Raw genomic sequence first — 16,776 nt, 5'->3', positions numbered from 1 at the left:
GCTATAAAGCAAGTCAGTTATGTTAGGAGACGTATGATGAACTAGTAGTAAGTGCAAGAGTCCTCAGAGGGAAAAAAAGAGTCTATCTCAAACTGGGCCTGAACTTCTAGCCCTTTCAAGAGTCTTCTTTCCATAAATAGGCTCATTGATTTCCCCCCCCAAAAAAATTGAGCAGCCTGCTGCCCACCAACCCTTCACATAAACCCCAACCAGTTCTGCCTTGAGCTGCCCAACACCCCATGGGGACTGATCTGTTGAGTTCAATCAGTATTCAGGATTGTAGGGCTCCTCCCCCTGTGACATGGTTTCCCCATTCCTAAAAGGAGGCTTCTCAGCCTGTGTTCCTAAACTGATACCCTTACAAAACTTCTGTTTCTTATTGTGAGGTTAAAATACTGTGTTTCTGTTAAGTACCCCCCACCATTTTCATGGCTTCTGCAGTTCTCAAGCTCACAGTTTCCCTTTACACAAACTCCTCCACCTTTATTACTCCTCAATTTCTATAACTAATTTCCTAATTTCTGTTGCCAGTTTTGGCTCCATTTCTAGGGACAGTTTGTTAACTTCAAAACTTGGAAATTGCTCAGTTGTTGACAGTTATGCACCATTAAATGATTAAAAACCACTTTCTGTCTATTGTATATACACATTAAGCTGAGAACACATATTACTTTTTATTATGCATTTTAATAGCTTAATTGAGTTAGAATTGATTAATAATAAACTGCATGTATTTAAAGTATAAAATTTGGTAAGTTTTTATATATATTATACACCTGTGAAATCATCACCACAATCAGAATAGTGAGCACATCCCCCATCACTCCCAAAATAATCTTGAGTGGAGCTAGCATGGATAAATTAGCTATGATGCTCAGGCTTTAGGTTCTAGAAGAAAACAATTGAATGTCTCTATTTGGAAGAGTATGTGAGCATGTAGAATAAAATGTGTTTAGAAATAAGCTTTCTCATTACTTTGGAATGCTAAACCCCTTTTATTCTTCCAATGTCCAATTCATTGCCTTCCATGGTTTTATTTTGTGATTTACTTTGTACAATAGGCTAGTTATTTTAACCATAGCAGTGTGTAAATCACTATAAATTTGGATTTTTTCCTTTGCATTATGCTTACATTAATGGTTGCTTCATTAAAAAAAAAATTCTTTTTAGAAGAAAGCACATTTTGTGTATTCACTGTGGTAGAAATTCTTGAGTGCATTTAATAAGGTTACCTGACTATGGACAAGAAGCCAAACAACCAAACAACTATCAAAAACTAACAGAGTATTTTCTTGGAAATCTACCTTCTGGGGCGCCTGGGTGGTACAGTCAGTTAAGTGTTGCACTCTTGGTTTTAGCTATAGTCATGATCTTGGGGATATAGGATTGAGCTCTGTGTCAGACTCCCTGCTGGGCATCTGCTTGGGACTCTCCCTCCTCCTCCCCCCTCCCGCACAAATATATAAAATCTTTAAAATATGGATAAAAGGATGTAGTATATACCTACAATGGAATATTACTCAGCTGACAGAAAGTATGAATACCTACCATTTACATAGATTTGGATGGAAATGGAGTATATTATGCTAAGTGAAATAAGTCAATCAGAGAAAGACAATTATATGATTTCACTCATAAGTGGAATATAAGAAGTAGTGCAGAAGATCATAAAGGAAAGGAGGGAAAACTGAATGGGAAGAAATCAGAGAGAGAGAGACAAACCATGAGAGATTCATAACTATAGGAAACAAACTGAGGGTTTCTGGAGGGGAGGTGGGGGGTAGATGGGGTAACTGGCCGATGGGCATTAAGGAGGGCATGTGATGTGATGAGCACTGGGTGTTATATGCAACTGATAAATTATTGAAAACCTCTGATAACCTACAGAATGGGAGAAGATATTTGCAAACGACCTATCAGATAAAGGGCTAGTATCCAAGATCTACAAAGAACTTATTAAACTCAACACCAAAGAAACAAACAATCCAATCATGAAGTGGGCAAAAGACATGAAGAGAAATCTCACAGAGGAAGACATAGACGTGGCCAACAAGCACATGAGAAAATGCTCTGCATCACTTGCCGTCAGGGAAATACAAATCAAAACCACAATGAGATACCACCTCACACCAGTGAGAATGTTGAAAATTAACAAGGCAGGAAACCACAAATGTTGGAGAGGATGCGGAGAAAAGGGAACCCTCTTACACTGTTGGTGGGAATGTGAACTGGTGTAGCCACTCTGGAAAACTGTGTGGAGGTTCCTCAAAGAGTTAAAAATAGACCTGCCCTATGACCCAGCATTTGCAGTGCTGGGGATTTACCCCAAAGATACAGATGGAGTGAAACACTGGAGCACCTGCACCCCGATGTTTATAGCAGCAATGTCCATAATAGCCAAACTATGGAAGGAGCCTCGGTGTCCATCTAAAGATGAATGGATAAAGAAGTTGTGGTCTGTGTATACAATGGAATATTACTCAGCCATTAGGAACGACAAATACCCACCATTTGCTTCAACATGGATGGAACTGGAAGGTATTACGCTGAGTGAAGTAAGTCAATTGGAGAAGGACAAACATATGGTCGCATTCCTTTGGAGAATATAAAAAGTAGTGAAAGAGATTAAAGGGGAAAGGAGAGAAAATGAGTGGGAAATATCAGAGAGGGAGACAGAACATGTGAGACTCCTAACTCTGGGAAATGAACAAGGGGTAGTGGAAGGGGAGGTAGGTGTGGGGATGGGGTGACAGGCACTTAGGGGCCTGTCAGGATGAGCACTGGCTGTTATATACTAAATGTTGGCAAATCGAACTCCAATAAAAAATATTTTTAAAAAAACTACCTCTGAAACTAATGATGTACTATGTGTTGGCTATGTGTTTATAAACAATAAAATTACATATATGTATATTATATATATATTTAGAAATTTGCCTTCCTAAGGCCAAAGGTTATATTAGGTCATGAGTCAACATGGGAGATAGAGATGAAGAGATTCATTTATAGGAAATGTTCACCTATAACCAACCCTCCATGGCCCTCCATGGCCCCATCAAAATAGGGAGATAAATAAAATAGATAATAGAAGATGACCAACTAAACCCTCTGCAATGAGATCCCAAACTATAGGTCATGTTTTATGGTACATTTGAGATCCTTGGCCTATGACAAAATAAAATTTGAAAGTCACAGCAATAATTTAAGACATTGAGAAAAATAACACTATTATCAATGTGGAGATTGGGGAATGGTTTCCTCAAAATGTAGGCACAAGTAACTGGCTCATTTTGTTCTTTTTTTTTCTTTTTTTCATGTTTTCATATCTTAATGTCATGTACCAAAAATCACTTTGTAAATGCCTTCCTTGTGGGGAATTCTATATAATATGAAGAGAGTTGCGAGTAGTAATAGTAACTATTGGTAGGAGTCTTTTGCAAGTAATAATAGTAACTATTGGTAGGAGTCTTCTTTTTTAAATTAGGAAAAGGCAGTAATCACATATAAAATTTCAGAATAATTAGCTTCACTTGTAAAGGATCCCATAGTGGAAGAGTTCTGTGAAATTCTAGAAACACAATCAGAGTAGAGAGAAAGTTTGGGTCAATCAGTTAGAGAAAATAATTGTGTACAGGCTTTTGAGAAACCCTTCTAGATGGTGATCATAGGACTTTAATTTCAGGGTCATCTTTTAAAAGGACAGGGGGCACCTGGGTGGTGCAGTTGGTTAAGTGTAGAACTCCGGATTTTGGCTCAGGCCATGGGCTCATGATCATGGGATGGAGTGCTGCTTCTGGCTCTGCACTCAGCATGGCAGCCTGGAGTTGGCTGGAGATTCTCTCTCTCTCTCTCCCCCCCTCTCCTACCCTTCACCCACCCCTCTAAAATAAATAAATAATCTTAAAAAAATTAAAAGGACAGGCTATAAAGGATATTATTCATCTACTTCATAATGTTCAAGAATGAAGAGACATGTGGGAAAGCAAACTAAAATTGCCAATCTACCCATTTGATAAAATTAATCTTCTGGAAAATTTTATGTTTTCTGTATCTGAAAATGTTATCAAATTACATGTAATGAGCAAAATAGTTAATATAGTTAAGGGATCAAAGGTAACTTTAAAAAATTGAATAGCTTTGCATTTCAGACTCACCACAGACATTGTATTAAAAGCAATATCCGGGGCATCCCCGGTGGCGCAGCGGTTTAGCGCCGCCTGCAGCCTGGGGTGTGATCCTGGAGACCGGGGATCGAGTCCCACATCAGGCTCCCTGCATGGAGCCTGCTTCTCCCTCTGCCTGTGTCTCTGCCTCTCTCTTCGCTCTCTCTGAATGAATAAATAAATAAATCTTTAAAAAAAATTAAAAAATAAAAGCAATATCCAAAGGCTCTGCACTGTGAATCCCTGATTATCAGCAAACAGACCAGTCATTTTCTGGGGTCAGTCTCCTCAAAGTATAGGTGAAGATGCTTACATGTATGATCTGTGTTTGCTGAGCCCCTTCAGTTTATGTGTTCAGGATAATTTCACTTTCTTTGCGGGGATTCTAAGAGACAGTATTCCCGGAGGGTGCATTGTCTTACTAGTAATCAAAACCTTTTGCTTCATTTGCTTGTTTTTTATCTGATGATTTTAACACAGATGATTTATCTGATTTTAGTCATTGTGGGCTTCTCCATTTCAAGTTGGGCATCAGGTCCTATCTATGTTACCTTCAGAAAGTCTTCTGGATCATTCCCCAGACCTAGCATCATCTCTTCATCGAATCCTTTCCTGTTTTTCCAAACACTCTTATTCAATCCATCTGAGATTACCTTTTTGATTTTTTCAGACTTTGCTATTTATAAAGTGGGTGGCTCAATTTTCTCTGTGTGAGCTGGAGATGGATACTTGGCGAGGGAGAGAAGACCCATAGGAGAGGAAATAATTACTTTCCATTCATAGAAAAAATGGAGAGGAAAGTTAACTAAGAAGCACACATATTAATACATCAGGTTATACTCCCACTACAGCAGTCTTTCTTGCTTTCTACATTATGAGCTTCTCAATGTCAGGTCCCATGTTCTCTCCATTCATGTATTTCCAAGATCTACTAAATAACAAGTTCTCAAACTGATAGCATGAATGAGTATATTAATTAATATAAATATGGTCATCCATGTCTTATGTATCTTACATATGCTTCTAGAAAAAATAACATCCATATTCAGGGGAGAAGAAATAAGAAAGCAGGGCAAATAATATATAGATTTCCCATACATATGAACTTGAAAGATATAGGTTTCAGGTAGTTTATATGGAGTATAGTATTGAATTAGGGGAATAACAGCAATAACAAATTGAGCCAAAATACATTAAGACTTAATCACACTAGAAATTTATTTTTCACATACTGGCCTAAAGTGTTTCTGATTGACAAGAAGTTTAGGGAATCAAACTCCTTCTCCCTTTTGCCTCCCTTACCCCCTTACTCCACTTCCTGGGACCTTATTAACTGCCTCTAGCCAACAGAAGGGGAAGAAAGAGGGTGAGGCCAGCAATCCGCTTCCTAAAGCATTGGCTGCTCGTATGTCATTGGCTGAAACTCAGGTATTTTAGCTGTGTGCCAAGCAAGAAGAGGAAATAGATTCCTGTGAACTATTAGTAATCTCTGACATAAATAGGATTTTATAACTCTTTTTATTCTTTCTAGGAATTTATTAGTGGGTTCTATGACTATATTTCTTTTCAAAATAACAAGAACTTAAATATGTGGATAGAAAAATTTACAGCAAATGAATTTATCAATTAATTTTCCCTGCCTATCTAATAAGTTTCACTCTCTTTGTTGAGGAATTTCTCTTGCTTCATTGGCACAGGAGATAGTAGAGCATAAAGAATTACAGAGGCCATCTCATAGTTTAGGGAGAACATGCCATTAGGGTATAAATAAAGGTGATTTAACAAAGGTTTTTCTGTTTTTTTAATCACTTGCTATCAATTAGAAGTATAGAGTGCTTAATTTTATATTTGTGTATTACAGCTATTTTTATTAGTTATATTTGAAATAGTTCCAATTAAAAAGTGGGACAAATTTAATAGTTACAGTGTAGCTTTAAAATCTCAAATTTAAGTTGAATTTAGCATAACTGAAAGAAAATCTTGGTTAACTGGTTAATAAAATTGGTTAATAATATTGATTAATTGATTAATAAAACGACAGCCAGCAGTATATGCCATATTCCTTAAATAGCCCCCAAAAAACAAAACTAAACAAAACAAAAAAACCTGTGTAGCTGAATCTTTTAAGTCTGCCCCTGTGATGTTCTATAAGTCCAAAGATTCTTGTTGCTTTGTGCTGGTTACTGAGGACCTAACTTTAAAAGACCAATACTTAAATTCCTAAGCTCATGACAGAACCATTTCCTTTGAAGAAAAACAATGGCTTAAGTAAGTTTATTTCATTAATGCTCTTTCCATTGTCTTGAAACACTCATATCTGAATTCAGATGCTCCCCACTCATGACTCAGTCCTGTCTGTTGAGGATGCATTTGTCAGAGATCAACAGATATTTTCTGAGGGCTACTGTACACCAGACTGTGTCCTACAAACAATGGGATTCGGAGATGAATAATGTAATATTCAGGCCCTCTGAGGACTCACATTTGGAAATGGCCTAAGTGCCCTTCAATGGGATGAATTGATAAAGAAGATGTGTTATGTACACAATGGAAAGTTATTTAGCCATGGGAAAGAAGGAAATCCTGCCATCTGTGACAATGTGGATGGACTAGAGAACCTTAGAGTGCTAAGTGAAATAAGTGAGACAGAGAAAGACAAATATAGTTTGATCTCACTTAGATGTGTAACCTAAAAAAGCTGAACTCACAAACAGAGTAGAATGGTGGTTACCAGGATCAGAGAGTGAAGGAAATAGGAAGATGTTGATCAAAAGGTCACACTTCCAGTTATATGAGTAAGTTCTTGAGATCTATGTGCAGCATGGTGACCGTAGTTAACAGAGACCATAGCCTCTGCCTTCCCACCCCCAGATCAGCCATCCCCTAGCCCTGGAAATACAGCACATGTGAGAAGTCCCAGCCTGCTGGTAAGGGAAAAGGAGGGAGTGAGGAGCTGGGAGCCTTACAAAAACTGAGGCACTTGTAGGTCCTGCTCATTTCCCAGGTTCCCAGGGCAGAACTGGAACTGGGGCCCAGGCACAGCCACCAAGGCTGGGCCTGGGTCTCTCAGCCATTTGGATTTGTTTCCCTGTCCCTCTGTTGGCTTGTAAGTCTGTTAGTCTATTGCTGGGAAGCTCATTACTATGGGCCCTGGTACCTTCCCGGTCTGTCTGATACCATTAACCATAAACTGATCTCTTATTATTATAAAAAAAAAAAAAAAACGTAGTATATATTGGAAAGTTGCTAAGAGCATACATCTTCAATGCTCTCACCAGAAAAAAAGAAATGGTAGCCTTATGAGGTGATAGAGATGTTAGCTAATGCTATGGTGATAATCATTTTGCAATACATGAGTATGTCAAGTCAACAAGTCTTTATCTTAAACTTGCACAATGTTATAAGTCAATTATTTCTCAATAAAGCTGTGCAGGTGGGGCGGGGGGGGAGACTAACAGACACTCAACTGACTGTGGAAGTTTCAACAGCAATTGCAGCAGGAGAACTAGACCCCAGACAACTTGGCATGGCATTTTGGATAATAAGACCTGAGAAGAGCCTGATTTTGATGAGACAAAAATATTATTTTGATGAGTCAAAGTAAGGGAATGTGTGTTCCACAGAGAAGGAGCCTTGTAAGGCAAAAGGATAGGCAGGAGAGTCTAATTCCTTTTTTTTTTTTTTTCTAATGACACATTTATTCAGCGCCATGATCAGACTATTACATTTAGCAATCAACAGCATGGGTGCAAAAAAAAAAAAAATCTACATTAAAACCCTTTGTTGGAAAGCTTTACACTTTCCACAGAACAGAAACTAAATGAACCTGTTATACAACTAGTCACAAATACAGTCCTCGAGTTTTTTGACCATACACATGAGTATTGTCTAAAACATGTCTTCTATGTAGCAGCTAGGCCCTGCCACCACTGTGCTTGGCTGAGTTCACAAATCTGTTGTAACCTGTAGCTTTCCTGTCACTTCTCTGGCTCTCCTCTCCTGCTAAGCTTTGTTTCCTGGCAGTAATTAAAACCTTCTGCCACTACCATAGCTGCTGCTGCTCCTGGAACCACCATAGCCACCACCTTGGCTTAGTAGTTTGGCAAAGTATTGTCCTCCACCACCATAGGGGCCAGAGCTTCTGCCTCCAAAATTTCCTCCTCTCATGGGTCCAAAATTTGAGGATTGATTTTTGTAATAGCCAAAATCGTTATAGCTTCCGCCACCTCCAAAGTTGCTTCCATCATTACCAAATCCGTTATAGCCATCCCCACTGCTACCATATCCACCACCACCTCGACTGCCACTGAAGTCACCTCGACCACTGAAGTTCCCTCCATGACCAAAGTTGTCATTCCCACCAAAACCACCTCCACGACCACCACCAAAGTTTCCAGAACCACTTCGGCCTCTTTGGCTGGACGAAGCACTAGCCATCTCTTGCTTTGATAGGGCTTTCCTTACTTCATGGTCGTGGCCATTCACAGTATGGCAGTTTTGAATGACAATCTTGTCTACAGAGTCATGGTCATCAAATGTCACAAAAGCAACACCTCTCTTTTTGCCACTGCCTTGGTCAGTCATGATCTCAATCACTTCAATTTTCCCATACTGTTCAAAATAATCTCTTAGATGATGTTCCTCAGTGTCTTCTTTAATGCCACCAACAAAAATCTTTTTCACAGTTAAGTGGGCACCAGGTCTTTGAGAATCTTCTCGTGAGACAGCCCTTTTTGGTTCTACAACTCTTCCATCCATCTTGTGTGGCCTTGCATTCATGACTGCATCCACCTCCTCCATGGTGGCGTATGTGGCGAACCCAAAGCTTCTGGAGCACTTGGTGTTGGGGTCTCTCATTACCACACAGTCCATAAGCGCTCCCCATTGCTCAAAATGGCTCCTCAGACTCTCATCGGTTGTACCAGAGCTCAAACCCCTGATGAAGAGCTTCCACAGCTGCTCAGGCTCTTTAGGAGACTCTGACTTAGACATGGCAGCAGTCGGAGGGGAGACGTGAACGATGCTTACTGTCCAGGGGCAGAAAGGAGAGTTTAATTCCTATGCAAGAGAGAGGGAAGGTCAGTTCAAGTCTCAGAACACCCCATCTGTGGAAGGAGTATGGTGGAAGATGAGGCTAGATGGCCTTGGTCATCTTTTGGAAACATTAATTAACGTGAAGGATGCATATGAGCTCCTGTTCTAATCTATTCTGCTTGTATCGATAAACTTCGTATCTATTGCATAAATATTTGTAAATTATAAAAACAATGTAGTTTAATTTTAGAAGATTTATAAAACGAAGGAATATACAAAATGCAAACAACTTGTAATATTTACGAGTTGAAGATAATTGCTGTCTTATTCATGAATGAAATACATGCTTATATATTGCAATATTTTATTTTTCACGTTGATCCTGCCTTTTTTACATGACATTTATCATAAGCATTTTCTCATGTCATTAATGATTTTCAAAAACATTTAATAAGCTGTGTAGCATTCCATTTTGTGCATGTGCCCTAACTGATTGAATCACTCCCTCATCACTGTACATTTAGATCATTTTCTTTGCTCTAGCGGCACAATACTGAAATAATATAGATAAAGCTAGACTGCTAATTCTTCGCATTGTTGAAGATACCAGAAGGACAAACTTCTTACCCAGACTCTTTATGATGTTGGAGCTCGCCTCTGAACAGCAGCGGGATGAATTCCTGGGCAGTGTATCTGCCATGGAAAATTACAGGTAGCTTGTGGCAGCTGTGTTCATATAGAGGTTGGGGTTCTCCTATCCCTATAAATTTTAAGAATCTGAGTGTGTGTGTGTGTGTGTGTGTGTGTGTGTGTGTGTGTGTAAGTCATGATATGATGGAAACTGGATAAGAAAGATAAAATACGTGGCACTTAGTAGCCAAACAACTGTCAGTTATTTTTGCTTTCTTACTCCCTTATATAAGATAATCAAAAAATGTGGATTAAAGGATTTTTTTTTCTTTTTAAAAAAATACAGTATCCAAGTACAGAATTAGTCTGTGTCCATAAGATCAGATACTCAGGACCAGAAACCCTTTGATCTAGTTTTTGGTGTTGCCTTCGTGATAACACTGGGTTGTATAACTAATTGAAATGATCATGGAGAAGTAAGTTGTTGAAGTGAGCAAAAAATATAAATAGTCAGAAACAGACTTGATTAAATAACCTTCTATTGATAGGACCAAACGGTTTCCATCAGCCTATGTGGCTGAGGTTGTGGAGCACCATGAAAGAATCAGCCTGTCTTTAAAAAACCCATAGTGTTTCATCTCATTGTAATTGCAACGAGTTATTGGTTTGTTCAGTTGCTTTCTTTTTGGCAATTTTTTCCCTTCAATTATCCATGTGGGAGAGATGTGATGTTTTGTCACCGGCTGAGAAACCTGTGTCAGGCTGATGGGTGGTTAAGCAGAGATGGAAGCAGATGGTTATAAGGAAATGGTCTGAAAGTAGATAGTCTGTCAGAGACCTGACACTTGCTCAAAGCCAACAGAAGCCACCTATCAGTACATTTCATGGTTAGGACCCACTCGAAGCTGTATCCAAGGACTTCTTATTCAGATATATGGAAACTGTAGAGTTCCGTTTCTTTGATTATTGGCATCACTGAGCTCATTTGGCTCAAAGCAGTATTTCCTGTGATGTAATTTTGTCAGTTTGCAAATAAATGCAGACTATCTATTTTGACTGTCATCTTTACCATCCCTGACATACCATTCAAAGCTCATTTTCCTGAATAGCCAGTAAGTGAGCTCATCAAAATGCATAAAGCCTTTTTTAGCACCGTATTAATAATTAGAAAATGTACAGCAAATTATTACAGAAAGACTCTCTAGCCCTCTTATTCCTACTGGATAGTTTGAGAAAAAATCAGCTTCTTTCTTCTCCTTCTGCAAATAATCTTGAGGTAGATCAAGTAGGCAGTCTAATCCTTGCTATTAGAAAGTGGCTCCGGGAAGCATAGGAATTAAGACTTTCCTGCTTTTTACCCCGATTAAGAGCAGTCTACTTATTATTGTAGAACCAGCAGATGCTTCACATTCATATTATTTTGGGGGCCTAACTATAATGTCATCTAATGTATGAAAATTTCATTCCTTTTTTTTTATTGTTTAACAATTTCTACATATTTATTTTATTTTATTTTATTTTTTAATTTTTAATTAATTTTTGTTGGTGTTCAATTTACCAACATACAGAAAAACACCCAGTGCTCATCCCGTCAAGTGTCCACCACAGTGCCCGTCACCCATTCCCCTCCAACACCCGCCCTCCTCCCCTTCCACCACCCCTAGTTCGTTTCCCAGAGTTAGGAGTCTTTATGTTCTGTCTCCCTTCCTGATATTTCCCAACATTTCTTTTCCCTTCCTTTATTCCTATTTCAAAAGTTGGTACTTGATTACAGTATAATAAATGAATAAATGTCTTAAGTGATTTACTACTATTTGCAGGAATAAGTCTGGAAGTTTCTGCTCAGCCATGTTTACTCCAATGGCCTACTCCTCATTGATCAGAGTTTCAGAGTGAAGTAATGTCTCTCCTGAATTCACATATTTCTTCATCTGTATTACTCCTTTAGGCCTCATGATATCTACCTTTTATCTACCTTGTATCTACCTTTAGGCTTCATGATATCTACCTTGTTTGTGCTAGTGCTGTATCTTTTTTTGTTAGACCATGAGCTCTTGGGTATATTCCCATAATATTATCATCTGTGTTTTATATGATAGACTTTTGATATGATAGACATTTGATATGATAGACTTGTTGAATGAATGGATTAAAGTATTTCAGGTCTCATGTCCTACACATTAGCTACCTTGTAAAAAGGGATAGACCTGCAAAGATGTTTAAGCTTTAATAAAGGAGTTTTCACAGTTCCTTTTTGTGAAATGCTTTGTTCAACTTGTTGTTCATACATCTGAGGGAGTGTCAATGCTATGTTAAAGCATAAGTATTTATTCTTAAATATGCATCAAGAAGCCATTGGCAGTGCTCCTCAGCATTGTTGACAGCCCTTTGTTTTCCCTGACACTCTTGCCCTTGGTTTCTGTTAGACTTGTGATCTTCTCACCTCACTGCTAACAATTCCTCCTGGAGTTCCTCTTCCTTTTCTACCTCCCTTGTTTTCCCCCAAGATCTGCTCTTGGTTCTTTCTTGTCCCTCTCTAATCTCAACTTTAGTAGTTTCATGCAGCCAGTTCTGATTTTTGTAGCATCTTGTACAATCAGTTCTGATTATGCTCCCCTCGTGTCTCCAGCCCTGGTATCTTTTCCCAGAGCGTCTGTCTCATTTTTCTCTCCATCTAAACCTCACTCCTAGCAGAATTGCTATCCTATTATACTCAACATTTCTACAATGAAGCTTCTGAATATCCTGAATGTGTATTTTTTATGTATATGAACAAAAATAGACACATGGTTAAAAACTCAAACAACATAGAACTTAGAATGAAAAGCAGTAGCTCCCTGACTCACTTTCTAAAAGGCTTTCTTAAAAGAAGTTCCTTCCCTAAACTGCAAAACCAGAAAATGTCCCCAAAGACAATCTTTTTCTATTTCCCAAAGATGGTACGTGACTAGTATCATACCAGATATGCAGGAGAGAAGTTAATTTATGACCTACACAGGATGACTTAGGACAAGCATAATTCTCTTATGAAGGTCCAATTGAGACAAAATGCTAGGGGGGACCATTTTTAATTTTAGTATATTTATACCGTGCTTTAATTAGTCAATTTTAGACATTACCAACAACCTTCTTGATATGACAGATGAAGATTTGCCTCCCATATACCACTTTCCCATATGCCTCTCATTCTCATGCAGGTTACCTTTTCCTTTTTTTTTTTTTTTTTTTTTTGCAGGTTACCTTTTCTGCCTTCAGCAATATATATTTTCACCTTCATTTTTTGTTTTATCTACTCTAGATAGCATTTCTCGATTCTCATTATGTAAAATAAAGATACTGCTTCTACTCTTTACCTCCATTGCCCAGCCTCTCTCTTCTGCTTTCTCCTACCTCCTGTCTTTTTTACATTATCAAGACTGATAAGTTCTATTCAGTAACCACAATGAAATATTCTATGTGTTCACTAATTGATTAGGTCTAAAATTTGAAAATTCATACTATTTACATTATTGTGACCATGCAAATATTATTCACTAGAGAGACAAGTCGCATATGTATAATAATTCTCATCTTTAAAGCGTTTTGTTTTGTTTGTTTTTTCCTGAAGTTTCTAATTGACAATCATTTTCCTTTTATACTCTGTCATAAATTCACTATTTAAAATAAACTCTCCATCATGTCTTCTGGCATATAGACTTCTGTATCAGTCTTCATTCTATCAGGAAGATGGAGCACAGTTATGAGAGGAGTTTGGGGAGTGAAGATCTGCAAGGCTGCAGTCTGAGGATTTGAGAAACCCTCATTTATTGCTTCAGAATGACACATTAGAACTGGTGAAAGAAGCCAGAGCTCATAAGAATCACTGACACTGATTGCCATGACTTCTCCCAAATAATGGCTTCTTCCTCACTTCTCTCTGACAAATCTCAGGAGTTCCAGTCCTGGTTAAACACAGAACTATACAGAGAAGGAGCTTCTGGGAAATGTAGTCCCCAGCCTTAGAAATAGAAAATGCTTGGTAACAGCATATATCCCCTACAGCTTTTTTCTAAAATGCTCCCCTTCTAAAATCTTCCCTAAATAAGAGATAGAATCAGAGCAGAGATATGACACAATCTGACAAATATTTTTAATAGGATCATCTGGATGCTATGAATCCAGAATGAACTGACTGTAGAGGGGGAAAAATAGAATTAGGAATCATCATTAGGCTGTTATATTAATTCAAGTGAGAGATGATGGTGACAAGGACTGGAGTGGTAAGCACAAAGGTGGCTAGAAGTGGTGATCGGATTCTAGATGTATTTTGAAGACATTGCCAATATGATTTTTGGATAGATTTGGTAAGAGGGATAAGAGAAAGAGAGAAATTGAGAATAAATCTAAAGCTTTTTGCCTAATAGGATGGTGTTGCCATGTGATGAGGTAGGGAAGACTTCAAAAGGAGCAGTTTGATAATTAAGTGGAAACACTGAGTGAAAAACTGAATAATTGGGTGAGAAAACTAATAGGTTTGGAAGAGAAGAGAGTGAACTGAGAGAAAGTGTGAATGAGGTAATGTATTATTTTCCTAGGGCTGCTGTACAAAAGTACCACAAACTGGGTGGCTTAAAATAACAGGAATTTGTTATTTTATAGCTTTCAAGACTCTAAGTCCAAAATCAAGGTGTTATCAGGGCCATGATCCTTCTGAAGACTATGAGAATCCTTCTTGCCTCTTCCAGCTTTGGGTAGCCCCAGAGATTTTTTTAGCTTGTGACTGTTTAACTGCAATTTCTACCTCCATCTTCATATTGACTTTTTGTACATGTGTTTCTCTGTGTCTTCTTTTCTGAAAAGAGCACCAGTCATTGGATACAGAACCCACCCTAAATCCAAGATGATTTTACATCAGGATCCTTACCTAATTATATCTGCAGAGACTCTATTTCCAAATAAGGTCAAATTCTGAGTTCCAAATGGACATAAATTTGGGGGGACCATTATTCAACACACTACAGGTAGTTTTCAGTGTATTGATGGTATTTGGCAATTTAAAGCTCTAGTACCAGATGAAACCATTAGGAAGGTAGTAGAGAGAAAAGAAAAGACTAAAGAATAGATCCCTGGGAACTCACACTTTTGGATTTTGAGATGATAAGATCTGTAAAGAAGCCGAAGATATAAAGGCCATTGATGTAAAAACAGAACTAAAAATGGTATGTTTTTGCAAAATGATGAAAGTATTTCAAGGAGAGAGGGATAAACTACTGGTAGGTCTTTCTCTGCCTTGATTTAAACCTTTATAAAATAAGTAAATAAATAAACCTTTATAAAATATTTTTTAAAAATACTGCATGGACATAGATTTTCTAATGAATTATATGTCATAAAATATTTTATTCTGCTTTCATAATATTTGAAAGTTATGCTTAGTATAGACTTCTAGGGTCAAAATAAGTATTTCACTGGGCTATAGCATGCAGTGCGACACATGAATAAAATGATGCTAGACTAATTCTCATCCCTTTGTATGTAACCTATTATTTCTCTCTGGAAGATATTAAGATTTGTATTTTATATGTATTGTGAAATTTTACAGTGTGTGTTTAGATGTGAATCTTTGCTTTGTTCATTTGCAAGGCAGTGCTGCATATGGAGTAAGAGTTTGATCTCTGTATCTAGGGTGTTTGGGTTCAAATCCCAGTTTTATTCTTCAATAGTCTTGGGGAAATTACTTAAATTCCCTTAAAAATTGCTTGCCCACATTATTTCTCTTTAAAAAGGGAACACAGTAATATTTCTACTTTGTGGGACAACTGTCAGCACTAAATGAATATATATATATTTGCATTTTTTTCATATATATATATGAAAATTGCAAAGAATGGTGGCTCCTACATAGTAAGCCATCAATAAGTATTGACTATCAGGTCAGTTTTCATTATTAGGGACCTTGGTATGGGGGCCTTTTAATCTGAAGTCTCTACAATGAAGAGTTTTTATTGTTGTTTTTAAAGATATTTTTCTCCCATTGACTTTTCTATTTTCTTGGTATGAATTTTGTCTTTAATCAGAAGCTGGACTTTTTAGGTTGGTGCTCTTTGCTTTTTTCTATCATATTTTTCATCTATTTTCTATATGTTATACTTTTCAAGGTACTACTTCTATTTGATCTTCCAAGCCTTATATTACATTTTGAAATTTCTCAGCTATTGTATTTTTAATTTCCAAGAACTCTTCTTTATTCTCTGAATATTCCTTTTTAAATAATACTATGTCATTTTCTTATGGATAAAATATTCTATCAAATCTATTTGAAGATATTAATAAGAAAGGTTTTAAGTTCTGTTATATAAGTTATTTCTATTTCCTTCAGGGTCAGTTTTTCTGATGGTATAGCTTGGTTATTAGATTATTCAAATAAGCAAGTGAATGTTATATATTTTTCTTAAGTCTTTGTTGTCTCTTGATTTCACATTAATGTTTAAGAGTGAATAAATAGAAAAACTGATTTTGAGCTCTGATATGAAAGATAAGGTTGTTGACTGGCAAACTTACAATAAGTAAGCTAAAAGAGAGCCAGGTTTTGTCGGGGGAGGGGGGTTTATATGCATAATTTGAGATCTTTAAACACCGAAATGAAGAAACTTTGTTCCAAAGGATGATAACTCCTATCTTAGCTGCCCGGTTTCATCCAATTTATCTATTTTTTTTTAAAGAAGAACCATCTATTCTGGCTTTAGGGATAAATGCTTTTTTTCAGCAGTCTACTGAAGGTGGGAAGAGGTAGATGGATTGATTATTCACCAGTAGACTTTTAATTAAACCAGTTACTTTCAACTCCATGTCTCACATTAGCTTTACGTGGTATTTCGCTTATCCTTAGAATTCTTCAGGGAAGATTACTGCCCTCATCACCTGTAGCACTTCATTATTATGTATATCTTCTAAGCTGTGGCTTCCTTTG

The 16,776-nt window shown here is 37.4% G+C and overlaps 2 protein-coding genes across 5 annotated transcripts in view; one reads left to right on the top strand and one right to left on the bottom strand.

Moving 5' to 3' along the window:
* Nucleotides 1–16,776, top strand: part of NELL2 (neural EGFL like 2) — a 378,038-nt gene that overhangs the window by 329,243 nt on the left and 32,019 nt on the right. The window lies entirely within an intron of this gene.
* LOC121480371 (heterogeneous nuclear ribonucleoprotein A1-like) lies at nt 8,190–9,155 on the bottom strand. The gene has a single exon (XM_041736870.1). The coding sequence runs from the start codon at nt 9,153–9,155 to the stop codon at nt 8,190–8,192; it is 966 nt and encodes a 321-aa protein (XP_041592804.1).

The sequence above is a fragment of the Vulpes lagopus genome, chromosome 21, assembly GCF_018345385.1.
Source record: "Vulpes lagopus strain Blue_001 chromosome 21, ASM1834538v1, whole genome shotgun sequence".
In the NCBI taxonomy this organism is placed as follows: domain Eukaryota; kingdom Metazoa; phylum Chordata; class Mammalia; order Carnivora; family Canidae; genus Vulpes; species Vulpes lagopus.
Note: the sequence above shows the minus strand (reverse complement) of the source record. Positions and strands in the feature narration are given on the sequence as shown.

What these genes read in the sequence shown, in the direction of transcription:
- LOC121480371 (XM_041736870.1), bottom strand. Translation starts at nt 9,155, where the DNA reads ATGTCTAAGTCAGAGTCTCCTAAAGAGCCTGAGCAGCTGTGGAAGCTC.